Source organism: Nyctereutes procyonoides, unplaced genomic scaffold (genome assembly GCF_905146905.1).
Source record: "Nyctereutes procyonoides isolate TBG_1078 unplaced genomic scaffold, NYPRO_anot_genome, whole genome shotgun sequence".
NCBI classification, from domain to species: Eukaryota; Metazoa; Chordata; class Mammalia; order Carnivora; family Canidae; genus Nyctereutes; species Nyctereutes procyonoides.
The window spans coordinates 64,876,543-64,904,167 of NW_026575140.1; the positions used below are offsets into that span (position 1 = coordinate 64,876,543).

General features: G+C 40.8%; 1 protein-coding gene across 1 annotated transcript; it reads right to left on the bottom strand.

Moving 5' to 3' along the window:
- Nucleotides 1-3,323: 3,323 nt before the first annotated feature.
- Nucleotides 3,324-7,693, bottom strand: SLN (sarcolipin). The gene is made up of 2 exons (XM_055306387.1): nt 7,592-7,693; nt 3,324-3,938 (listed from the first exon to the last, which is right to left on the bottom strand). Exon 2 carries the CDS (start codon nt 3,863-3,865, stop codon nt 3,770-3,772), a length of 96 nt encoding a protein of 31 aa, XP_055162362.1. The 5' UTR covers nt 3,866-3,938; nt 7,592-7,693; the 3' UTR covers nt 3,324-3,769.
- Between the last annotated feature and the right edge of the window lie 19,932 nt (nt 7,694-27,625).

Sequence of the window (27,625 nt, forward strand, 5' to 3'; positions counted from 1 at the left end):
GTCCCACATTGGGCTCCCTGCATGGAGCCTGCTTTGCCCTCTGCCTCTGTTTCTGCCTCTGTGTGTGTGTGTGTGTGTCTCATGACTAAAAAAATTCTTAAAAAAAAATGCTGGTCAGGTTGGAATATCTTAGGGCTCTTTCCTTAGAACCAGGGCTTGGGACGTGAATTATATCGATAATTTTCTTGTACCTAAAAGGCCAACTACTAGGCAGTCCTAGAGAGAAGAGTTGGCAACCAGATATGGTGTTAGGACTGTCAACAACTAACAAAAATGTGTGTATTTCCTCAATGTAAGAAAATCATTAGATAAAAAGGGGACATCCCAGGGCTGACTGGCTGGTTCAATCAGTAGAGCATGCAACTATTGATCTCTGGGTCATGAGTTTGAGTCCCACATTGTGTGTAGAGATTACTTAAAAAAATTTTTAAAGGTTGGGGGCAGGAACAGATGTTCCAAAAGATGTCCAATTTAGTAGTGAGATTAAGGAAGACTGAGAGAAAAACCAAAGTTAGCACTTCAAAATACTTTCTTTTTAAAATTCATTTGGTTGGCTGACACTGTAATGTGAGCAGCTCAACTTTAAAAGGTGTTTGAATGGGCAGCCTAAGGTTCATGGCAAGAAGAGACCATCACCCAATGAAGAGCCACGCCAAGGGAGAGATGGTAAGTGGGGAGAATTCAACTCACTGCTGTGGGTACGGGTGGCGAAGTGTTCCCAGGCTGTGTCTAATTCCTATGTAAGCACAGACACTGTTCATGATTATTGGTGGCAGGAGGTCCCTTCCAGTGAGTGAGGAGACATGACAGTGAGGAAAGCCAGAGATGGTCCAACCTGGAAGTCAGGTGCAGTCAGAACCTTGAGACCCGCCTTTACATGCCATAGCTTCAGCCAGTGGTTGGAGAGGTACTTCGTGCTTCAGCTGTGCTGATATTTCCAATTTCCTGGAATAATAGCCGTGCTGTCTGACCTTTGAATTTCTATTCTTACTGTTCCCTCTGCCTGGAATCTCTTCCAACAACACCCACCCCACCCTTCTCTCTTTGAAGAACTCATTATGCCATTATAACCACCCATTCATAGATCTGTCTCCCCACTAAATGATATGCTTCTTGAGAAGGGGGCTTCCCTGTCTTATTAGCCGTTTTTATCCCCAGTGGCTAGTATAATGCCCAACACATCATAGTTTCACATAGGCACTTATAGAATGAATGAACTAAAAAGAAAGAAGCTAGTGTTGGATCAAGCCCATGAACTGGAACTTTAGCTAACAAGTAGGATTAAGAGTTCTGGTTGCAGAGAACTAGTGTCTTGTTTGAGTGGGTGGTACCAACACGGGGGTGGGGGGGTACTGTGATGATTCAGGTACCTGAGGACTCAGGGATGGTCATACATGAAAGGAGACTTACAAGGTGCCTGGGTGGCTCAGTCTGTGAAGCATCTTCCTTCAGCTTAGTTCATGATCTTAGCTCCCAGAATGGAGCCCCAAGTACAGCTCCCAGCTTAGTGGGGAGTCTGCTTCTTACTCACTTGCCCCTTCACCTGCTCATACTCTCTCACTTGTGCTCTCTCAAATAAACAAATAAAATATTTTTAAAAAAAAAAGAAAGAAGGAAAGGAGACTTACAAATCAAACTGGAATTTAGTCAAAATGACTAGGACTCCTGAACGTGGAGGAAATTAGACATATTTGCTAATGGATGTCCTACCCCAACAATGGTAATCCATAATGCGGTCTGCAAATGGGTCCTACCAGTAGATCCAATCATAGCAAGTTAAGAAGAGAAAGGCAGGAGCACCTGGGTGGCTCAGTGGTTGAGGGTCTGCCTTTGGCTCAGGTTGTGATCCTGGGGTTCTAAGATCAAGTCCCCCATCGGGCTCCCTACAGGGAGCCTGTTTCTCCCTCTGCCTATGTCTCTGTGTCTCTCATGAATAAATAAATAAAACTTTTTAAAAAAGAAGATAAAGGCAAGAAAAAAGCAGATGAGGATTGACAAGCAGAGAAATTACAAAGAGAATTAAAACTGTTACCTTTAACTCATTAGCCTGATGTTTTAGAATGCTAAAGAATGTGAGGGTAAAACTTACAATCAAATGGTTTGGAGATCTATAATAAAGCATGATTTGTTTGCAGTCCCAACAAAGATGAACACGATACTTCTGTCATCGTAGCTTCACCCCTTATATTTGGCTAGTGAGATCTGCGATCCTCAGCTACCACATCTACTAAATGGTGTGACATATGGAAAGGGTCATAGATAGGAGACTCAATAAATGGCACCTATTGTAAATGTTGGCACCATTACTGACTCAGGTGAAGGGACTGTTGTCACTCATTTTGTCCACCTCCCTCTCCACCACCATACACACACCTTCTCAAACACATACACAAACAGTAGTAGATTCTCTGAGGTCTCCTTAGAGTAAGGGAAACACCAGTAATAACTCAGCTAGAGGAATATGGGGAAATGTAGATGCTTGGGCTCTACCCCCTGAGGTTTTTATTAATTGGTCTGAAGAGGACCTCGTGTAAATATTTTGGAAAATCACCCCTGAGGACATACGCTGTTGCAGCCAGGGCTGAGAACCACAAGGTGAGGCAGGCATTGCCTCAGAGATGGGCTGAATTCTCGGCCAGGAGGGCCTCACCTCCATGAGGGAGCTCTGAAAGATGAGGTTTATCAATGTTCCTTTTCTCTGTGGTATCCCCAGAAGTAGCACAAGGAACAAGTGTGGTCTCTCTAGGATGGGGCATCCTAGCAACGTGTTTAAGAAACATCTATTTCATACACACATATGTAAAGTTGTATTTCCGATTTTCCTCCTTGCTCTAACTGCAGTTTATTAATGACTAGCTCTACGTGCATAACGACCCATGATAAGCAAACTGGAATATGCTACTCTTAGAGATGTGATTCATGTCCTGCTTTTACTCGGTGGCACATAATTGTAAATATTTAAAACAAAGGGGTGTTATAGAGTACAATATACATTTTTTGTGATTTTTTTTAAGATAAAATGCAAAACTTCAAGGAAATTGTGTGCTTTCAGTGGACCCTTGAAACTATGCCCCAGACCTCCTAGTGAAATTTATTCTCTCTCTGCCCTGGAGGCTCGTTTAGTGGGAAAGTTTGAGGAACACTGAATCAACAGAATTATTTGAAATGTGACAAATCTTAATTGACTTGGTTTCAAATCCTTAGCAGTTGGAAATCTTGGCTTATCTCAAACGCTAGAAATACCGTAACATTTGTCACTTCAATCCCAGCCAAGGGTCAAATGCAGTATCACAAATAGAAGCTGAAATAAATTCCAAAAGTCATTTTGTGGTTGACTTAACTTTATTCACATGATAGCTACAGGGGTTGACAATGACTTCCTCTAACATTTCTTTCTTCTGGTGAGTTGATTTAGCGTTTGGTTGCAGACAGTGTGGGTGGAAGGGCTGTGTGGTAAGACAGATCAGGGGCTTGTTACAATTCTACACCATCATGAATCATTTAATTTTAACCTTGTGGCTTGTCTAACACATTTGCAGTAAGAGTTGAGGAATAAATCTAATGCTCACTGGCAAATACTTGGCAGCGCTTGCAAGCAGCATCTTTAGAGTACACACAATCAATCCTAACACTGGAGGCACCTCAGATATTGTGAGTGTGGGTCAGAAATGCCCTGGGGTGCTGAGAAAAGCATCCCATGACAGCAGTGGGAGCTCAGAGCAGCAGCTCTGGAGGGTTGCAGTCAATCCCAGGAGCATGACATGGCTTCTCAGTACTGATAGGACCTCACAAGGAGCCACATAAGAATAACGGTGATCAGGACAATAGTGAAGTTGAGAAACAGCTCCCGGGTGGATATCCCCATTCTCAGAGTTGGCTCGGTGAGAACTGATAGCAGACTTCTGAGGGCACACCCAAGAGCTCCTGCTTGTCCTCACCTAATGGAGAGTGACAAAGAAAACATGGAGATACATGAGCATTCTTTCCTTGTTGTGGAAGAAGAGAGTGTTATGGGCTGAACTGTGGCCCCAACAAAATTGGTATGTTGAAATCCTAACCCTCAATGTCTCGATAGGTGACTATATTTGGAGATAGGGTCTTTTAAAAGGTAATTAAGTTTAAATGAGGCCATTAAGATGCACCTTAATCCACTATGACGTGTTCTTATAAGAAGAGTAGACGAGGACACAGACATGTACAGAAGGAAGACCACTTGAAGGCAGGGAAGACAGTCATCTACCAGCCAAGGAGAGAAGCCTCAGAAGAAGTCAACCCTGCCAACACCTTCATCTTAAACTTCTAGCCCTCCGACTATTTTTGGACTAGAGCTGCGACTCTTCCTGGGTCTCCAGCCTGCTGATCTCCCCCATAGATTTTGGACTTGCCAGACTCCACAATCACCTAAGCCAATTTTATCCATATATCTACCTATATCTATCTTGATATTAACATACAGATGTAGGTCACACACACACACACACACACACACACACACAAATCCTATTGGTTTTGTTTCTCTGAAGAACCCTGGCTAATGAAAAGAAACTGGCTTTTCTGCCCAATGTCAAAAAGACCAACAAAGTCCTGATTTTTTTCCTGTAATGAATGTATAGATGCTTTGGATAAAACACAAAATGTTATATTTTCTCTCTCCCAGGATATGTGTGCTTGCCTTGCTAACATGGGGTACCAGCAAACAAGGTCACCAGAACAAAATAAAAAACAAACAAAAAGGTATGGTTTAGTATTTGTTCTTGCTTGGAACTTCATGTAAAAGTAGGATCCCATAATTTCTCAGGTGCCAGGCTGCCGTAGGTCTTCATCTAAGCCTATGAACGCATGAAGTGCTTACAGCAGCTGCTTGGCCTCTTATAAGCCCTGAATTGGGCACAGAGCCCACGGGGGTCAACCAAAAGTCCCTCGCATAACAGGCACTCAGTCAAAAGAGCAAGTGTTAACCTCATGGGTAGTTCTATTTCAAAAAGGGCTTCTGCCAGCTATTTTTAGTCAAGTGCAGGATGTGCCTATATTGTAAACACTTCAAAGAGCAGGGATGGTATCTTTATAGTTTGCACAGATAGTACACGCAGGAAATCATACTTTGAGAGCATGTGCAGTGCAATCGATGAGATTATTACCTTCAACAATGTGGTACAACTGGTACTTTAAGTACTCAAACCAAATGAAATTAAGATTAAAGATAAACTTCTAGATATTTATTAGATACTAAGATTTTAGATACTATGAAGTGAAAAAGCTTAGGGGGAAGGAGAGTTTTGTTTATTTGCTAAGGTTGGGAGTTCAGGGAGTAGGAAGGAGGGTTAGCAAGCTTTTGACCCGAATAGCAGATTGAATTATTAATTATAATTATTGTTTATTATATTATTAATGGACAAAATTATTAATTGTATACACTAACCAAATAATCATTCTTCATATTATGGAATGGTTGTTGTAATTAACACACAGGTTCAGATTAGATGGTGTCAACAGTAGCTTGTTAAATCTTGCTTTAAAAATGGCTGATAATGACCGATTTTTGTATCATTTCCTTTTTAATTGTTATCCATCTTTTCACCCTCCACATTCAGGATATAGTAGATTCCAATGAAACTCTTTACAAAGATTTGCTTGAAGGAGAAAGCAAACAGAAGAAAATAAATGGATAAAGGAAGTAGAGAGAATGTGTTAGAAGGTATACAAGAGCAGAGAGGAATGGGAAGGTGATGAATCCACGCCTGGAGCCTAGAGGCAAAGGATGAGAATCATAGGCAGGCTCCTCTCTCTTAATATAATACAATCCTACTCCATACCCTAATTTATTTGGGAGCATTTTGGTGAAATGCAGAGATACGCAAAAAGAGAGAGAGGGAAAGAAGAGAGAGATTATATTTATAATGATCACAACAACCCAGTTCAGGAAGGGCAAAATCACTATCCCACCTAATCTGCCTATTAGATTAAACTCTTAAATAAAGGGATCCATGGATAGTGACCCAACAAGAACAATCAGAAAATGTGATTGAAAGCCGTCTACAGCGGTGTTTGTGTGACCTTCACAACTCTGTGACCTTCACAACTCAGGCAAATATTACCACGATTTTTCTCTCTCCCATAATGTAGCTGAGAAACTGAGAGAGGAGGTATGTTGTTTGCATAATGGCACACAGCAAGTTAAAGGCAGAACTAGAATTGGCAGACTATTTAACAACTATGGTTGTTAAAATTGTGGTTACTACACAGGAGTGATTTATAAAAATGAGTTATTACTGCAATTAACTGCCCTGACTACACAAAGTCGTGTAAAATTTCAATACTTTGGGAAAATAACTTGACTTTTTTTTTTATTAAGGCTATTAGTGCTCTCTATCATCCAGCTATTTTGCTTCTGCTCTAGAAACTCAAGCACATGTGCACCAAGATACATATACAGAAATGTTCACAGCCACATTTTCATAATATCCCCAAGTTGGAAACAACTCAGATGTTCGTCAGCAGTGGGATGGATGATGAATTTTGGCATATTCATACATTTGAATGCTATAAGAGCAAAGCAAATATATGAACTATGGCAACACACAACAAGATGGATGGATCTCACAAATAGAATTGTCAGGCCAAAGAAGAATTCACAAAAGACACAAAGAATGTTATTCCATTTATACAAAACTGAAGACAGGGAACTTAATACTATAGTTTAGGAATGCTGACATAGGTGGCAAAATCATAAAGAAAAGCATAAATAAGATTATTTTAGCAATCAAGATGGTGATTACCTATGGTGGGGCAGAAAGGGAGAGATGATCAAAAATGGACTTCTGAGGTGCCAGCAATGATCTCTTTCTTGACGTGGGTGATAGTACACAAGTGTTGCTTTATAATTAGTATTCAAACTAGGTTTTATGATTCTTTACATTTTTTTCTCCAGTAGTCTCTGAATTGACAGGCTACCTCATACACTTCTTTATTTCCTACAGTTTACCTCTTACCATTTCTTGCACTTTGATGGTGTACTTGAATATTTGCTGTTTTATATATTTTTAAGTGGATACAACACAAAGAGTTAAGATGAGAATTTCTAACAAATCCAATTTAATCAACATATATGCTAACAATAAGAAGTGGAATTTACTTTCACACACATTTATACCAAAGTTAGGTAGATATTCAGATCAGCAACCTTTGGCTTTTCTGTTGTTACCCCACAATGACAATTTTGGCCTCATTGTAAATCTTCCCCAGAGTTAAGATCACACCATATGATCCAAAGTGATTGCCATATCAGTGAAATAAAAACCAGAAAAGCTCTGACATTGACCTTCTTTGAATGGAGGCTTTGAGAATTAGGAAGGGAGAAATGCATACCAGGAGATGGGGAAAAAAGGCAAGTAAGAATAAATAATACTCTTTGCACCTTAAAAAATACTTGGTACAATAGGTATTGCTTATCTCATTAAGAAATATAAACATGCCTCTGTGTTTTTCATTTGCAAATTGTACACACAACACATACACACACACACACACTTTCCTTTCTCTCTCTGCTATGTATAAAAATCCTGCTGTCATCTAAAGAAGGTCAAGGACACACCTGGCTGCAGTAGGCTTCTTCTCTCTCTCTCCAACTCAGGCTCCCACTCCCGCTTGTCTCCCAGGCTCTCTGGACTCCTGGACTCTGGGCAGGGCCTAAAGTAGTCTGAGGGAGGTGGCAATCACCGTGATGTCACTGATGAAACATGTCAAAGGAACAACCTCCAAAAGTTTGAGGCTATTTGTGTTTAGGGGGAATATAGAAGTCTGTTGACTAAGACTCTAGTCCTTTGGCTGCCTATTTGTACTAACACCACAGGGACTTAAAGTCTTCCCTTCCAGTTGACTTCAGGCACAACTGATAAGAATTTAAAATTTATCTTTTACATCTTCATGAATAGCTCTAACACGTGTTTCGAACATCATAAAACCAGAGTGATAGATTAATATTAACAGATCAGTGCTGAATTTGGCCACTTTCCCTACTTATCATGTGAGAATGTAAAAAAAAAAAAATGACTTTGGGATGCATGGGTGGCTCAGTGGTTGAGCATCTGCCTTCGGCTCAGGGCATGATCCTGGGGTCCTGGGATGGAGTCCCACATCAGCCTCCTTGGGGGAGCCTACTTCTCCCTCTGCCTATGTCTGTACCTCTCTCTGTGTGTCTCTCATGAATAAATAAATAAAATCTTTTTTAAAAATACAACTTCATTTCACACCCATATCCTTAACTATTTGAAATGGGAAGAGCTCTCTGCCTTGCACATGCACCTCTCAAACCACACAGGCACTAGACTTCAACAGATATCTCTAGCTCCTTCAAAACTGACCTTTGTCCAAGCAGTGAAAACTATCTCCTCAGTCACCTGCTCTGCATAACATTCCAGCTAAGCTGTATTTTGGAAGTTTACACATTAATATACAGTTTCATCTGAAACAGCTGTGGAAGCCATGGTTTATATCTCTCTGTCGGTAAACTAATACTGCAGCAAACTCATACAGCAAAACTCAATCCTTGGGAGAGACCTAGAGGGTAAAAGGAGACCTGGTTGAAACTAGTGCGATCGTGAGTAATGGAACCTACTTGCAAGAAATAGACTTGTATAACTTTCTATTACAAACACTAACTAAAACTAGGCTGTTACAATGAGCTTACAATCAACATTTCAGATGTCTGGAGGTGAGTGGAGCCCCTGAAGTACTTAACTGAACTGGAAAGTGTATCAGTGAAGCACTTTCAATAGGACCCCAGCAACTGTGTTTGCTCAGCAAATCTCTTCCTTACAGATACTAGAGCAAACCCCCGGTGAATTCCCAGTTAGGGTCAATCAAAATAAAGCATTCCCAGAAGGCATAAACCAGCAAAATTCCCTGTAGACTTGTGTTCATAGTCAAACCTCTCCCCACCGTGCCTCATACTCCAGAGATGTTACTAAAAGAAAGACTTTCCATCCATTTCTTCATTTTCAACATACACTCAATGAAAGAAAATGTTAAGACAACATTCTGTCACCACATGCCTTGTAAAAAGATAGCTTGGTAAAGTGACAGATAGTATATAATAATTATAGCTCAATCGAACATTGGCACTGATTTGTTGCCATCTGGCAAACCCCTTGAATGTAGTCAGATTTCTGTCTTTTGCCTCGGAGCCCTTGCCAGCTCGTTTCAAACGCTGGGAGTGTTTTCCTGTCACCAAGCCACACCCGGACCTTTTTTTAATCCACTCAAAATTATTTTAGGGACAATCAAAAAGTTATATACTTATTAGAGGACATTTGAAAATATTAAATCATAAAGAAAATTACTATTAGCCATTAATCTCCCCACCCAATGGGGGGGAAAATCCATTCTGCTACTTTCTATTCATGTTCAGGCTGCACAGACACAATCTCAAATTCCCAAGATATTTTTGGTAAAGGAATCTGATACTTGGAAAACCTTTATCTTTTCTGATTCACATAGAATCAAATTCATACTATACCATGTGATTGGGCAGCAACAGCACCGTGTCCATGCAGGACGAGGCCTTCCCCACCTGCAAGGTGGAGTTCTAGTTCCGTCCCCGAAAACCACCCCCTCAGCCCGGAACCTGCCACTGTCCGGAGATTCCCCTGCATCAGAAATAAACCAAGTACTACGCCCCTACAAAAAAAAAAAAAAATAAAAAATAAAAAAAAAGCTTGTATTTAGCAGACAAGCATTTATTTTGTACATGTTCAAATAGAATTTGCTGTAAAACATTTAAAACATTAAATACAATGGGGAAGTGTTAACCATATTCCAAAACAGCTCACCAACGCTGCCAGTTTGGTTGAATTGGTCAATTTCAACATAACCGGGAGGGAAAATCCTACTGCTTCATCATGAGTCAGTTCCATTTGTCTACTTGGTTGTCCTGTTTAAGTTTATCCAATTTATACCAGGGACAACTCTGCCCAGGCATTGACAAATTCCCAGATAGAGGCTTCAGAAGCTTCGGCATACTAGTGGCTTATCCTGTGATGTCACAGGAGAGTATGATTACATTGAGAATTTAGCTTCTTATTAGTTTGATCTAACCCTCTCCAGAAAAATATGCAAGCCACCCAAAGTCACCTGACAATTATTCAAATGCCTATGGGAGAGTTCAGCCTTGAGGATTTGCAGGTCTCTTAAAACAACAACAACAACAGCAACATTGCTGTTTCCCATTTAAAAAACCGAGAATAACAAGATTTCAAAAAAAATAAGAACAAAAACAAAAAAAAACCAAGATTTCAAACCTCAGTGCCAAAGCAAATGCATCCCTTTCAATTAACCTTCCTTAAAGTCTGTTAATATTTTCCTTTCTGGGGATCCCTGGGTGGCGCAGCGGTTTGGCGCCTGCCTTTGGCCCAGGGCGCGATCCTGGAGACCCGGGATCGAATCCCACGTCGGGCTCCCGGTGCATGGAGCCTGCTTCTCCCTCTGCCTGTGTCTCTGCCCCCCCCTCTCTCTCACTGTGTGCCTATCATAAATAAATAAAAAATTTAAAAAAAAAAATATTTTCCTTTCTGGGAGGAATTCCCATGACTTAACAGCACTCATCCCCTATCAACTTTCTTTTAAGGTACTATTCTGCCCATCAACAAAAGACGTACTGAAAAACCTTTGACGTTATTTCCATGCCTATTAATGTAGAATTCAGCCAAGGGCCAAAAAAGCCAAGTAAATAGTGTTCACACTGACGTCGGTCCTGGTGATCCACTTGGCACTTCTGCACCCTCCCCGCCTCACCGCCACTAGACATCTGCGGCACAGCACACCCTTTGAGAATCAGGCCTGAGCCCTTGTGCCTGCTTATTCCTCATTTAAATCCCTATTTTCAACCACCTTTTTACTTAGCAAAAAGGGAACACCTTGAGGCAGTCCATGGCTTCTATGTCAAGTCTACCACAGGACGGGAGATATCAGCAAGGCCTGATGAAAGGTGATAAGCTCTTAGCACATCACAGTAATGAGTATGATGATGAGGACGATGCCTTTCTCACCTTCACATCTTCACATCCAGCTTCTTGTGGAGCTGCTCAGAAGGAAAGAAACCACTTTCTGCTATGCTTTTTCATTATCCTAAACACACAAGTACTAACCCAGAGAAAGAGGAAACCCTATTTCTTGAAGCTCTCTCCACGTCCTTCAAAAGTAATGAACATTATCTGTATTCTCAATCCCTTCTGGCACACGTGTGACGTTTTCACTCACTAACTGGATTTTAATTTCAAAGGCAGGGATGGTTTCTTTTATTTCTTTTGTTCTCTAGCTGTGCATCGAACCAATGAAGTATCATAATAGATGCTCTAGAATGTATAGCATGGGGCTCAGTCTGCACCTCCATTGTATCACATCCCCTACTGAGACCCAGACATGTCTGAGCGTGCCCGGCAAACACAAGTGGAGGATGTTGAGGTCAATGTCAAACCTATTCATAAAAGGATCTAGACACAACCTGGGAGAGAAAACTCCTTTGAAGGAAAGTGACCGAAAAGATATACGTGGTTCAGCAACAGGAAGAAGAGATAGTCATCCCACGGTACATAACACAAATTCACTGGTTAGCCAGGTCCTGTGAGATGCCAAGATGGAACTAAATATGCAAAAGAAAAATATATCAGGAGAAATTCCTGAGAGAGAAAATATGGAGGGAGAGAGAAACTGAGAAAGTCATCAAACAGCAAGAGAAAAAGGGAAAAAGAAAAGGGAGGTTGGGTAGGAGCATCTCGGACTGCAGTTCAGTTCTAAGGAAAGTTTGATCAGGCTATTAGGAAGCTTCAAGTCACAGTCACATGTCAGAGACATCTCGTGAGCCTCAGGGATGAGATGGCCTTCGTCTTATGCTCAATCATTGACTGGGAGCAGCCCATGGGGTGCACGGCTTAGGTGCAGATGTGATTATGATTTCAGCGGGCATCCACATTGAGGGCATTGCTGTCAGTGAGAGGCACATTCCTGTGGTCACTGTACCCACATATTAGCCATCCTGCTTCACTCTAGCTTGGAGTCTGGGCCCTAGAGGACAGAGAGCTATGGCTCAAAACTCCATACCTCTTTGAACAATTAACCTCAACAGTGTGTAGCACTGAGCCGGAAAGAGAGAGAGAGATTCTCCCTCCACCTGTGCCATCTCATGGACCTCAGCATATCCACAGAACCAGTGATGTTACTTCCTTCTGCCAGTGTCGCAGAGCCCGGCAGAAGCAAAAACACCAGTCAAGATCAAGTTGCAGTTCATATTAAGTTCTGCAGGCCTTAGTAGCAAATAGCAGCAGTGAGTAGCTTAAGCTAAAAAGCAGGGAAAAGCCAAGTGTGGTAGCCAACAGCACTTGTGCATGAGTCCATGTGAACCACCTCCTCAAGTTGCTGGAAACCATCAGGAGGACCATGACAGGAGCATGCGGTCTTATATAACAGGTGGGAGCGAGAGCCAGAAAAAAATGTATTAGTCCTTTTTATAAAAACCTATTTCAAGTCCTGGGTTGGTGAAATGACACCTGTTAACATCATTCGACTTGGAACCGATTAAATTCCTCTTCTCTGGAACAAGTGTATTTCTGCTCTATAATAAGATTCTGCAAGCAAACAGCTTTCTTTCAGCGCATTAAACATAGCAACTGGGGAGAAAAAAGAAGCAGCCAAAAAATGTGTTTACTACTAGGCTAATTCCATCTGCCCTCAAAACATTCCCATATTTCAGATTGGCTTTGTTATTTTTCTGATGGGAAATAAGAATTCAGCAGTCTTTTGATGTGCTGTTACTGAGCCGCTCAGGGACACTAGCCAGGCACGCCTACTTGAAACCTTCTGTTTCCTAGTGAATTTGATCGAGGATTTCACTGAATCTCTTTTGAGAACCTGTCAGTCAGAATAACACAATCGCAATTTCAACACGAATAATAAGGATCAGATGAAATTGCTCGTTCTTTGTGAACGAGTTCATTTGGCTTTAGCTATGGCTATGAAAGCAGAGAGAACAGAGTCGTGAAGAATCATGAAAACCTAACTCTGCTCTCTGTGAAGGCAATGATAAAACCAAAGCGCCTCGTTGCAGCAATGTAGAAGATTAGCTGGATGCAAGCGGCAGGCTAGGTTTCCTTTTGGATGAGGGATGTACTATCTCTGAGAGCAATTGGGCACTTGTTCTAGAGTGTGGGGAGTAACCTAACCTTTTACACTTTTACAGTAAGTGATGTGAAGTTGCCAGGGGCTAGTATTCTGGGAATTGGGGCAGCTTATCTGAGAGAAGTGGTTCAGGCCTCCTCTTTAGCTTGTATCTTGCTGGTTCTTGCCTTCAGTTGCCAGAGTAGAAGAGGAAAGGGGGCCCCCACACCTCAGGCCAATTATATCTGTGTCCTAATGGGACACACCCCTTTTGCACTAATAAAAATCCAGCCAGCTAACTTTTTCTTCCTCTTCTCCCGCTCTACCCCACTTTTGCTAGATGTTACAGCACTCACCCTGCCCTTACCTGTCAACCAACTCCCACTGAGTGCCAACACAAGCATAAGACATGCCTGTCACTTCTGCTGTGGACAACTGCATCTCCCAAGCACCACCACGGCTTGCCTTGTCTTGTGCCTATGAGACACCTTTCCTCTGCAGCCACCTCTTGCTGGGTACCACAGACTTTGACCACCGTGGTACCAGAGTTACACTCACTTCTGGAGCAAAATGAAGAGGGGCAGTGGGGAAGTGTGCCTTTTTGTGCATTACACACTGTTGAGGAATACCAGAGGAACACTTCCTTGCTCTCACTCCAGTGTCTTCCCAGTCATGAGTTCATAGGGGAAGGAATAGGCATCTTGTTAACTCAGACTCACCTCTTCCTTTCCACCACTGTACATTTGATACTAAACTTTTCTTTTCTTAGAATGAATTGTCTCTCGGCAGGTGGCTAAGTTCCCAGAGCCAATCACTATCTCTCAGGTCTGCTCTATCGGGACATAAGACAGGTACTGACATATATTGGAATGCAGCCCTATGTATGGCTCAGGCTCACGCTCAGGCCCTCCTGCATCAGCACCCTAGCATACTGCACTTCCCCCCAATTATCCTTCCACGGAGGTCAGAGTAGAAATGGATTTCTCTGGACTCCAGATAGAGAGCATACTGTTTTGTGTGTCAGTGATTTCCTGTAACTCCCAGATGAAGTTCAAAATCTTCAGCTGCAGAGGCAGGAGCCTACCACAATCTAGCTTCTAAACTCACTGCTGTCCTGTGCAGCAATCTCAAACTTGCAGTCCTTGGGATGTTCGCTCCATGTGTGAATGCCATTCCCTTTGACTAAAACAGCCTTTCGCCCTCCACTCAACATTTCTTATTTTTGTTTGATGATTAACACTAGTACTGGAATCAAACATCCCTGATCTTTAGGGTTAGAATCCACGGCACTGTACACACTACTAATTCTACTCTACTGTCAGCATGGACCTTCTTGTCCATCTTCCCAACTTAAGAACAGGGATCAGGGGCAGCCCCAGTGGCACAGCGGTTTAGCGCTGCCTGAAGCCCAGGGCGTGATCCTGGAGACCTTGGATGGAGTCCCACATCAGGCTCTCTGTATGATGCCTGCTTCTCCTTCTGCCTGTGTCTCTGCCTCTCTCTCTCTCTCTCTGTGTGTGTCTCTATGAATAAATACGAAATCTAAAAAAAAAAAAAAAGAAAGAAAAAGAACAGGGATCAGATCTCTCTCCCTGTAGATGCACTGCTGAGTCAGGCAGCACAAAGAATGTAGTGGGCACCCCCACTGAAATTTGTTGGATAAAAATATGTCTGAATTCAAAAATGGTTGGTTAATAACTGTTCAACTCTGAAGAGTCATTGGCCAATGAATGTTTTCAAAATAAACCTCTCGGGGAGCCTGCGTGGTGCAGTTGGTTAAGTGTGGGACTCTTGGCTTTGGCTCAGACCATGATCTCAGGGTCATGAGATCAAGTCCTGCATCAGGCCCCCTGCTCAGTGTGGCATCTGCTTAGGACTCTCTACTCCCTCTGCCCCTCCTCCTGCTCACACACACTCTACCTCTCTCTCCAAAATAAATAAATACATCTTTTTTAAAAATAAAATAATACAAATAAATAAATAAAACTCTCTAACCTTTCTGTAATTTACATGAGAAAAGATGATAATGTTCACAAGACCTAGAGTAATTTGAACTACTCAGGATTTATTGATCTAAAAATAATACATTCTAGGCTTCTTATCCCTGACCAGGTCTGACAGCTGTTTTTAGTTTGGTACATTTTAATATGCTTTAAAGGGGTGATTTGGGGGGATCCCTGGGTGGCTCAGTGGTTTGGTGCCTGCCTTCGGCCCAGGGCGTGATCCTGGAGGCCCAGGATCGAGTCCCACATCAGGCTCCCTGCATGGAGCCTGCTTCTCCCTCTGCCTGTGTCTCTGCCTCTCTCTCTCTCTCTCTCTCTCTCTCTCTCTCTCTCTGTGTGTGTGTGTGTGTGTCTCTCATGAATAAATAATTAAAATCTTTAAAAAATAAATAAAGGGGTGGTTTTCTCCCTATTGAAGCTGAGCAGCAAAGTAATTTGTTGTAGATTTTTTAGAAGGAAACTTTAAAAGTTAGAAATGTAAAAAATAATTTAAATGTACCTACCACACAAAATTAACAATTCTTAATATCCTTGTCATATTATTGCTTCATGTCTTTTTTAAATAAGGGGATTAAAATATGATTGATAAAGCTGAGGTTCCATTGAACCATCAATGCTATGCTCCTTTCCATCTTCCCAGATGAAACAGCTGCTATGAGTTTGGGATACAGTCCAAGTTCTATAATTAAATCTTTTAGATTTAGCATCTAGATTATGCTAGCCTGATAGCAGGCTTCTGCCTTTCTTCCTTCTCCAAAAACAATTTGTGTAAAATAGGCATTATCTTTTTTTTCTTTTTAAGATTTGCAACCACCGCTTCCTAAACTATATGGCCCTGGTGACCTTTCTGGAGTATGAGAGGAAAATTTTGACAACTTATTTCATGATTTTTCATGGTTATAGTTCCCATTTAATAGGTTTTCTATTTATTCTTAGGTTGATTCTGGCAATTTATTATATTACTAGAAAATTGTCCATTTAATGTTTTTGTAATTTTTCCAAGTATCAAATTTTAAGTTTTCATTTATTTTCTCTCAGTACTTTGAAGCAATAACTGAATTCTTTTTCAGCTTCTATTGCTATGACTGAGGAGTATACTACTGGTTCTTTCTCTATAGTGATTTCTAAGATTTTTTTAAAGATTTTATTCATTTATTCATGAGAGACACAGAAAGACAGAGACATAGGCAAAGGGAGAAGCAGGCTCCCTGTGGGGACCCCAATGTGAGACTCGATCCCAGGACCCTGGGATGATGACCTGAGCCAAAGGCAGATGCTCAACCACTGAGCCACCCAGGTGCCCTGATTCCTAAGATTTTAACTTTTTTTAATGTCCTGCATCCCATTTCTATCTTCCATATTTTTCACATCTCTTTGTCTTTGCATCCTGGAAAACTCCTTTTGTTCTATCCTCCTATTCATTATCCCTCTCTTTGGCTCTTTCAAAATTACTGTTAAGGCCATCCTTTCTATTTTTAAATTTTACGACTATATTCTATTTCCAAGATTTCCCATAAGTCCATTTTCATGTATGACTCTTCTGCTCTTATAAACTCCTAATTGTATTATCATATGGAGTATAATTCTGCTTTCTGGTGATATTTGTTGACAGTTTTAAACTTTAAGGCCTTTCTAGACTATTCTGTTAGTGTTCTTTCTTTAGTTATGAATTTTCTTATTTATAGATTTATGACTGTTTCTCATGACACTGAATGTCTTCATGCATGTTCTCATGTTTGTAGGACCCAGGTGATATTTGAGAGCAAAGAAAATAGCCCTTGTCTCCATATGGAAGAAGAGCACTACATCTCCATCCTTTCCTGATTGGGGCATGTTTAGTGCTTGATATCATGAAGGCAAGGATGCCACCGCTCTGCCTCAATCCCAGCTTCCCAAGCACCATGGAGTCTTTAGGCCTCGCTTATCTCCATAGTTTCCCTCTCTGCCTTTGTCCATAGAAGTTTTTCCAATGTGATTATATATATTATTTAATATTTTATCTCACATTCCTATGCATTTAGAAGGTGGAGATTTCTGCATGTACTCATTCTGTCATGCTGACCCAGAAATTTTGCTTCTATTTTTTAAACAAATTATTACTAAGGTAAACAACAAAAACTAAAACTTTAATGCACTTTAAAATAAAAAAATGTGAACCTCATCTCCTAACCCTGAGGTAGTAAGATAGGTGCATCTTTATTTTTTTCAGTTCTCTCATTATGCTTCAAATTATTATGTGGTATTATGTGGACAATGGTGATAATAACTGTCATCACAGTGACATCTGATACTTTCAAAGTATGTGGCTTCTTTTTTAAAAATTTTTATTTATTTATTTGAGAGAGAGAGACAAAGAGCAGGATTTAGGGGGGTTGGGGAGGGTGGGAGGAGTAGAAGGAGAAGCAGACTCCCTGTGGAGTACGAAGCTGGACATGGGGCTCCATTCCAGGACCCTGGGATCATGATCTGAGTGGAAGGCAGACACTTAAACCAACTGAGCCACCCAGGCACCTCTCAAAGTATGTGGTTTCTTCAAAGCACTCAAGATTCATGAAATTCCTAGAGGAATAAATACAGGTTGTACTGTATTCTCTGTTTTTAAAATGAGGAAAATTAAATGATCCATACAAATAGTTAAATGGTCAGGTAGGGATGGAGTCTTACCCTTTATATATGAAAGCAATATTTATAGTCATTCAAAGATACATATTCCATATCATGCTCTTTTCACTGGAAAAATGTTTCCTAAACTTTAAGAAAATATTTATCAACAAAATGCATACTGAAAAAAAAGTCTTAATAGCTTTAAATGAATTCTATAGCATCAATAAATATTTAAAAAATAGTGATAAGTGTCATGTATCCAGACCATAGGCTGTGCTTGATATGAATAAGAATTCATAAATCTTGGGGGCACCTGGGTGGCTCAGTTAAGTGTCTGCCTTCAGCTCCGGTCATGATCTTGGGGTCCTGGGATTGAGCCTGACTCAGCAGGGAGTCTGCTTCTTCCTTTCCCTCTGTGCTCTCTCTCTCTCTCTCTCTCTCTCTCTCTCTCTCACTCTTACTCTCTCAAGTAAATAAATAAAATCTTTAAAAAAAAAACAAAACTCACAAACCTTGGTGGTAACTCCATAGCACCCAGGCACTGATCCAATCTACATCATTCATGGAACATCCTCAGTCCCTTGAAGTTTCATGAACAACAAGGGCACCTGGGGGGCTCAGTGGGTTAAGTGGCTGCCTTTGGCTCAGGTCATGATCTCAGAGTCCTGAAACCAAGCTCCACGTGAGGTTCCCTGCTTAGCGGGGAGCCTCCTTCTCCCTCTCCTTCCTGCTTGTGCTCTCTCTCTCAAATAAGTAAATGGAATATTTTTTTAATTTCATGAACAATATTACATAATAAATCTCTACCTGAACTTCTTGAAGAATTAGAAGAGTTCTGATATCATTTGATACGGGGGAATCCAACATGGATCATTCAATGGGAATATGTTTATTCTACTGACCTTCCTATGATTCCTAGAAAGTAATAAAACCAAAACAAAACTAAGATTAAAAATAAGAAAAACATTAGATAAGGAGAGAAGACAGAATATTCAATCGTCCATTCTTTTCTAAGGATAATGAATCTGCGACTCTATTAATTATTGAAAGATATCAGAGAAATTTTTGTTTTCCATGAAGTCTGCCCCCATACTCATCAAACAAAGGAAGATCTTGCTGATAAAGGCCAGTACTTTCTTTTATGAATATATTACATGATTATCAAAAATTGAAATACAGACTGGCTGTCATGTTTTTAAAAAACCATCTGTAGACAAAATTGTCACAGATAATTTGGTTGCAGCAAAATATAATTACTAGTTAGAACTATCTACACATGGGGCAGCCCGGGTCGCTCAGCGGTGTAGCGCTGCCTTCATCCCAGGGCATGATCCTGGAGTCCCGGGATCGAGGCCCATGTCCAGCTCCCAGCATGGAGCGTGCTTCACCCTTTGCCTATGTCTCTGCCTCTTCCTCTCTCTGTGTCTCTCATGAATAAATAAATAAAATCTTTAATAAAAAAAAACTATCAACACGCAAACTTTTTATCAAATGAATAGCTCTCCTCTCCTTAAGAATAAAAAAAAGAGATAAAGTATATTTGTTATTATTCATTATACCAAGTCTTATTTGTTTAAATAAAATTCATTTTCCTGATTATAAAAGTAATATGAGCAAATTGCAGGAGGAAAAAAGAGAAATATTAGGAGGAAACAATTAAGTTGAAAATAGCAGCACTAAACACTATTAACGTTTTGTCACTTACCTTCTGGTCTTCTAGTTATGTTTTTCATCCTAGAGACCATAACATCATGTGCTCAGAATGAATGGAGGCACGCTACAGAAGACCTCTGAGTTAGCTAGGACCAAAACTGTGGAGTCCTTGGTGGCAGGGGAAGGAGAGGAAGGATTCTTTCACTTCTTCCTTCAATCATGTTGAATGATTTTTATGTTTTACTAAAAAAAAATAAATAAATTCAGTGATAAACTATATAATGGGGAATAAATGGGGGAAAGTTTGTTCTGTCTACAATTAACCTCATTTATAATATTCTTACCATCCTAAGTTTGTATGGAATTGTAGAAGCTGTGAGTTGAGAGATTATTCTGTCCAATCTGTTTTATGGATGAGAAAATTAAGGCCAAGGGAAGTTAAATGACTTGACAGAAAAATCACATCTCTAATCCCTCTGACCTATGTGTTGCAGGTTAATATTAATTTACCTTGACTAGCTAAAAAGTATGTGCACTTTATTGATCCACTATAACATTTATCTGGATTTGTCATAAGTAATATTCTCAGTTATTAAAAGCTTTTCCCAACAGATAGACCCAAAATCATTCTCCCCGGTTATTCTCCTTCACAGCATTCTGTTCTTTTCCTTTATAGCACTTAGCACAAATTTTAAATATATATTTACTTTGCTTATTTATTGCTCTAAACTCTTCAAAAGCTAACTTTATGTGTATTCTGTTCTCCATGATATACCTAGTGTCCAGCACAGTGCCTGGTCTTTAATGGGTGCTCAATAACATGCAATCGGAAGGTCATAAAGTTGTTTACTATGGTTTATCTTTGCTGACTGTCCTATCATGGGCACCAAAGTTCCCTCAATTTATTAAGCGAAGTTCTAGAACTTAGACAATGTAAAAAGCACATCATAGATGTATATGTACTTTAATCTCAAAAAGGACTGACATCTGGGTGGCTCAGTGGGTTAAGCAGCTGCCTTCCGTTCAGGTCATGATCCTGGAGTCCTGGGATCAAACCTTGCATCAGGCTCACTGCTTGATGGGCAGCCTGCTTCTTCCTCTCCACTCTTGTGCTCTCTCGCTCTCTCAAATAAATAAATAAAATCTTTTTTTAAAATCTCAAAAGGGACCTGCATTATTATCTCTATTGTACTGTTAAAAAATACTGAGGCTAGTAGAGGTTAGGTAAATGTCAAAAGATCAGAAACCCAGCAAATGGCAGACAAAGGTTTCAATCCCAGGCTTAATTCCAGCATCTAAGCTTTGAAACTTTATGCTATCTGGTTGCTAATTTTCTGGCTTCAATTAATGTTCAAGATTCAGTAATAGGAATAGCATCTCTTTACCCTCAATTTAAAAGTTTTCTGGGCTTCTGGGTGAAGATAGCAGATTGAACATATGCATATGATTCTGGTCCCACTCCAAACCCTACTAAAATAACAGTAGAAAGATTAAAAAAAAAAAGACATAAAGCCATCAGGACAAGGAGAATAAAAGAAGAAAAAGCAGCAAATAAATTTTAGAAGCTGTAAAGCAAAAGGACGGGTGTAACCAATTTAGCAAAGCTAAGAAAGCTGAATCCTAAACTGGTAGTAGGGAAAGCCAAGAGCCAATCTGATTTAGACTCTACAGATTGGTGGCAGTGGGGATAAAAAGTGAGGTGGCTAAAATAAGAATTGTTTGAGAGTTTTTCAAGAAATTGTTACATGCCAAGATCTTTCCCTCCCCTAATCCTTGGTACAGCCAACAATTCCCCTTCCACCACCTAGGCAGAAGGCTGGGGTTTTATTCCCAAGAGAGTCTCTGGACTGAGAAACCAATGCACAGTTAAAGAAAGAAGTACCCTATTGACAAGGGGGATTTAAATGAATGTACATCTATATGGTGGAACCTATCTCCCAACCAAGCCTTCTTCCCCTGCTCAGGTTCCAGAAGAGTAGAAGTTAAGCCTTCACATGAAGCTCCAGGCAAAAGATGAGAACTCTCTCTGAGGAATCTCAGCAGCCCAAGGGGAAAGGTTACTGTCATTGGAATTCCCCAGTGAAAAGGCCTCAATATCAGTGGAACAGAATAGAAAACTCAGAAACAAACCCACAACTATATGGCCAATTAATGTTTGACAAAGCAGGAAAGAATATCCAACAAGAAAGACAATCTCTTGAACAAGTGATGTTGGGAAAACTGAATAGCAACATGCAGAAGAATGAAACTGGACCACTTTTTACACCACGCACAAAAATAAACTGAAAATGGATTAAATAGCTAAATGTGAGACAGGAAACTATAAAAATCCTAGAAGAGGCAATGAGTTCTCTGATTGGCCATAACAACCTCTTATGAGATCTCTTCTGAGGCAAAGGAAACAAAAGTAAAAATGAACTATTGGGACTACTTCAGGATATAAAACTTCTGCACAGCAAAAGAAACAATCAACACAACTAAAAGACAACCTACAGAATGGCAGAAGATATTTTCAAGTGACTGATCTGGGGGATCCCTGGGTCACTCAGCAGTTTAATGCCTGCCTTTGGCCCAGGGCATGGTCCTGGAGTCCCAGGATCGAGTCCTGCATCAGGCACCCTGCATGGGGCCTGCTTCTCCCTCTGCCTCTCTCTCTCTCTGTGTGTGTCTCTCATGAATAAATAAAAAAATATATTTTTTAAAAAAAGGACTGACCTGATAAAGGATTAGTATCCAAAATCTATAAAGAACTTATAAAACTCAATGCTCCAAAAACAAATAATCCAGTTAAAACAGAAGATATGAACAGACATTTTTCCAAAGAAGACATAGAGATGGTCAACAGACACATGCAGATGTGGGAAGGAAATGATCAAAACTATAGTGAGACATCACCTCACACCTGTCAGAATAGCTAAAATCAAAAACACGAGAAGCAACAGTTGTTGGAGAGGATGTAGAGAAAAAGGAACCCTCATGTACTATTGATGGGAATGCGAACTGGTGCAGCCACGGTGGAAAACAGTATGGAGATTCCTCAGAAAGTTAAAAATAGAACTATTCTATGATTTAGCAATTTCACTACTGGATATTTACCCAAATATACAAAAAGACTAATTCAAAGGGATACATGCACTCCTATAGTTATAGCAGCATTATTTATAATAGCCAAGAAATGGAAGCAGCCCAAATGTCCAACAATTGATGAATGGATAAGGAAGATGTAGTATATACATACAATGGAATATTACCCGGGCATAAAAAGTAATGAAATCTTGCCATTTGCAACAACACGAATGGACTTAGTATTATGCTAGGTGAAATAAGTCAGTCAGAGAAAGACAAAAATCATAGGATTTCAAACATATGTGGGATTTAAGAAACAAAATAAATAGGTGAAGGTAAAAGAAAGACAAACCAAGAAACAGAGTCTTAACTATAGATAACACACTGACGTTACCAGAGGGAGGGTGAGCCCTGAGATGGGCAAAATAGGTGATGGGGATGAAGGGGTGCACTTGATATGATGAGCACTTGGTGTTGTGTATAAGTGATGAATCACTATACTGTACACCTGAAACTAATATAACACTACATGATGGAGCAAGACGTCGGAACAGTAGGGTCCCCAAGTCACCTGGCCCCACCCACCTACCTAGATAACTTTCAAATCATCCTGAAAACCTATGAATTTGACCTGAGATTTAAAGAGAGAACAGCCTGAACACTACAGAGAGAAGGGTTTTCCCTTCTAACAAGGTAGGAAGCTGAAAAAAAATAGAAAAGAATCCAGTGGGGGAGGTGCCCCGCAAGGAACTGGGTTAGGTGGGGTGGGGGGGATGTGAAAGCCTCCAGGACAGGAAAGCCCAGCCCTGGAGAAGTGGGAACTTTAAAAATCCACCCCGGATTCTTCCCAGACTGAAAAGCACTTAGCAGGGAACTCAGGCAGAACCGCAGGAGGGGCAGTGGAGCCTCCAGTCTCCCGGAGTCACTAATACAGGAAGTGCACCCCGGGGGTGGAAGGGGAGTGACACAGACTGTGGGACAAGCTCGGGAAAGGGCTGGAGTGGGGGCCTGGCGAGGCCTCAGGGGGAAGCTGGTGGGTCAGGGCTGCGCCCTGCTGCCTTCAGGAGCTGCACCCAGGAGCGCGATTCCAGCAGCACAGGCCCTGGATCCCAGGGCGATGGGGGACACAGCCCATGATCCTGCGCTCCCCCCGGGACAGGCAGAGGCTGGGAGGGCCCAGGACAGCAAGTATGATGCTGCCACCGGGCGCCCCCAAGCTGTGCAGGTCAGCACCCCAGCCGCCCTGGGAGCATCCAGGCCAGGGCGGACTGGGAGCTGCAGTAGTTACTGCGGAAGCTGACTCCAGAGCTGGAGAGCTGGCTGCTGTCAGTGGTGTTGTTCCTCCTTGTGTCACCCTGGGCCTGAGAGGGGCGGGGCTGCCAGGGGACAGAGGCCGCAGGGGAGTAAACACTCCCACTGAGCCCGGCACCCGCCGGGGGGGGGGGGGCGGGCAGCTCCCCCAAGTGCACACACCTGAGAATCAGCACAGCAGGCCCCTCTCTCTGAAGACCAACTGGAAGCACAGGGGAAGAGCAAGTTGTTGACCGAGCAGCACTGGAAAGCTCCAAGGGAAGTCGAGGGATTTACAGTATATAGAACCAGAGGGTACCCCTCCTTGATTTTTTTGTTTTTTCTTTTTTTTTCCTTCCTTTTACAGTACAACTTGTTTTTAGCAACTCTGCACTGAGCAAAATGACTCGAAAGAAGAACTCACCACAAAAGAAAGAATCAGAAACAGTACTCTCTGCCACAGAGTTACAAAATTTGGATTACAATTTGATGTCAGAAAGCAAACTCAGAGGCACAATTATAAAGCTACTGGTGGCTCTGGAAAAAAGCAAAAAGGATTCAAGAGACTTCATGACTGCAGAATTTACATCTAATCAGGCCGAAATTAAAAATCAATTAAATGAGATCCAATCCAGGCTGAAGGTCCTAACGACTAGGGTTAAAGAGGTAGAAGAAAGAGTGAGTGACATAGAAGACAAGGTGATGGCAAGGAAGGAAGCTGAGGAAAAAACAGAAAAACAATTTAAAAACCATGAGGAACAGTTGAGGGAAATAAATGACAGCCTCAGAAGGAAAAATCTACGTTTAATTGGGGTTCCAGAGGGCACCAAGAGGGACAGAGGGCCAGAAAGCATATTTGAACAAATCATACCTGAGAACTTCTCTAATTTGGGGTGGGAAACAGGCATTCAGATCAAGCAGATAGAGAGATCCTCCCCTAAAATCAATAAAAACCGTTCAACACCCCATCATTTAATAGTGAAACTTGCAAATTCCAAAGATAAAGCGAAAATCCCTAAAGCAGCAACAGACAAGAGATGCCTAACTTATATGGGGAGAACTATTAGATTAACAGAAGACCTCTCAAAAAAAAAAAAAAAAAAGAAAAGACCTCTCCACAGAGACCTGGCAGGCCAGAAACGACTGGCAGGATATATTCAGGCTCCAAAATGAGAAGAACATGCAGCCAAGAATACTTTATCCAGCAAGGCTCTCATTCACAATAGAAGTACAGATAAAGAGCTTCCAAGATAGGCAGAAACTGAAAGAATATATGACCACCAAACCAGTTCTGCAAGAAATATTAAGGGGGACTCTGTAAAAGAAAGAGGAAGCCCAAAGAAATAATCCACAGAAACAGGGACTGAAAAGGTATTAGGATGACACTAAATTCATATCTTTCGATAGTAACTCTGAAGGTTACTATGGGCTAAATAATCCCATCAAAAGACACAGGGTTTCAGACTGGGTAAAAAAGAAAGGCCCATCTCTTTGCTGTCTACAAGAGACTCATTTTAGACCTAAGGACACCTGCAGCCTGAAAATGAAAGTGTGGAGAACCATTTACCATTCAAAAGGTCCTCAAAAGAAAGCTGGGGTAATAATCCTCATATCAGATAAATAAGTTTATCCCAAAGACTGTAGTAAGAGATGAAGAGGGATGCTTTATCATACTTAAAGGATCTATCCAACAAGAGAGGACCTAGCAATCATGAATATTTATGCCCCTAATGTGGGAGCTGCCAAGTATATCAATAACCAAAGTAAAGACATATACTAATAGTAGGAAACTTCAACACAGCACTTTCTGCAAATGACAGATTTTCTAAGCACAACATCTCCAAAGAAACAAGAGCTTTAAATGATACACTGGACCAGATGGATTTCACAGATACATACCGAACTTTGCATCCGAACACAACTGAATACACATTCTTCTCAGTGCCCATGGAACTTTCTCCAGAATTGACCACATACGGGGTCACAAATCAGGTCTTAACTGAAACCAAAAGATTGGGATTGTCCCCTGCATATTTTCAGGCCATAAGGCTTTGAAACTAGAACTCAATCACAAGAAGTAATTTGGAAGAAATTCAAACACAAGGAAGTTAAAGGGCATCCTGCTGAAAGATTAAAGGGTCAACCAGGAAATTAGAGAAGAATTTAAAAGATTCATGGAAACTAATGAGAATGAAGATACAACCATTCAAAATCTTTGGGATGCAGCAAAAGTAGTCCTGAGGGGGAAATAAATCGAAATACAAGCATCCCTCAAAAAAAAAACTGGAAAAAATTCAAATACACAAGCTAACCTTGCACCTAAAGGAACTGGAGAAAGAACAGCAAATAAAACCTAAACCCAGCAGAAGAGTTAATAAGGATTTGAGCAGAACTCAATGAAATAGAGACCAGAAGAACTGTAGAATATACTGACAAAAACAGGAGTTGGTTCTTTGAAACAATTAATAAGATATATAAACCATTAGCCAGATTTATTAAAAAGAAAAAAGACTCAAATTAATAAAATCACAAACGAAAAAGGAGAGATCAAACCAAACCAAACCAAACCAAGGAAATACAAACGATTTTAAAAACATATTATGAGCAGCTGTACGCCATTAAATTAGGCAATCTAGAAGAAATGGACGCGTTTCTGGAAAACCACAAACTACCAAAACTTGAACAGGAAGAGATAGAAAACCTGAACAGGCCAATAACCAGGGAGGAAATTGAAGCAGTCATCAAAAGCCTCCCAAGACACAAAAGTCCAGGGCCAGATGGCTTCCCAGGGGAATTCGATCAAATGTTTAAAGAAGAAACAATACCTATTCTACTAAAGCTGTTCCAAAAGATAGAAAGGGATGGAATACTTCCAAACTCCTTCTATGAGGCCAGCATCACCTTAATTCCAAAACCAGACAAAGACCCCACCAAAAAGGAGAATTATAGACCAATATCCCTGATGAACACAGATGCAAAAATTCTCAACAAGATACTAGCCAATAGGATCCAACAGTACATTAAGAATATTATTCACCATGACCAAGGGGGATTTATCCCCAGGATGCAGGGTTGGTTCAATACTTGTAAAGCAATCAACGTGATAGATCACATCAACAAGAGAAAAAACAAGAACCATATGGTTCTCTCCATAGATGCAGAGAAAGCGTTTAACAAAATACAGCATCCATTCCTGATCAAAACTCTTCAGAGTGTAGGGATAGAGGAAACATTCCTCAGCATCTTAAAAGCCATGTATGAAAAGCCCACAACAAATATCATCCTCAATGGGGAAATACTGGGAGCCTTTCCCCTAAGATCAGGAACACGACAGGGATGTCCACTCTCACCACTGCTATTCAACATAGTACTAGAAGTCCTAGCCTCAGCAATCAGGCAACAAAAAGAAATAAAAGGCATTCAAATTGGCAAAGAAGTCAAACTCTCCCTCTTTGCAGATGACATGATACTGTACGTAGAAAACCCAAAAGACTCCACTCCAAGATTGCTAAAACTCATACATCAATTCGGCAGTGTGGCGGGATACAAAATCAATACCCAGAAATCAGTGGCATTTCTATACACTAACAATGAAACTGAAGAAAGAAATTAGGGAGTCAATCCCATTTACAATTGCACTGAAAAGCATAAGATACCTAGGAATAAACCTAACCAAAGAGGTAAAGGATCTATACCCTAAAAACTATAGAACACTTCTGAAAGAAATTGAGGAAGACACAAAGAGATGGAAAAATATTCCATGCTCATGGATTGGAAGAATTAATAGTGTGAAAATGTCAATGTTACCCAGGACAATTACATATTCAATGCAATCCCTATCAAAATGCCATGGACTTTCTTCA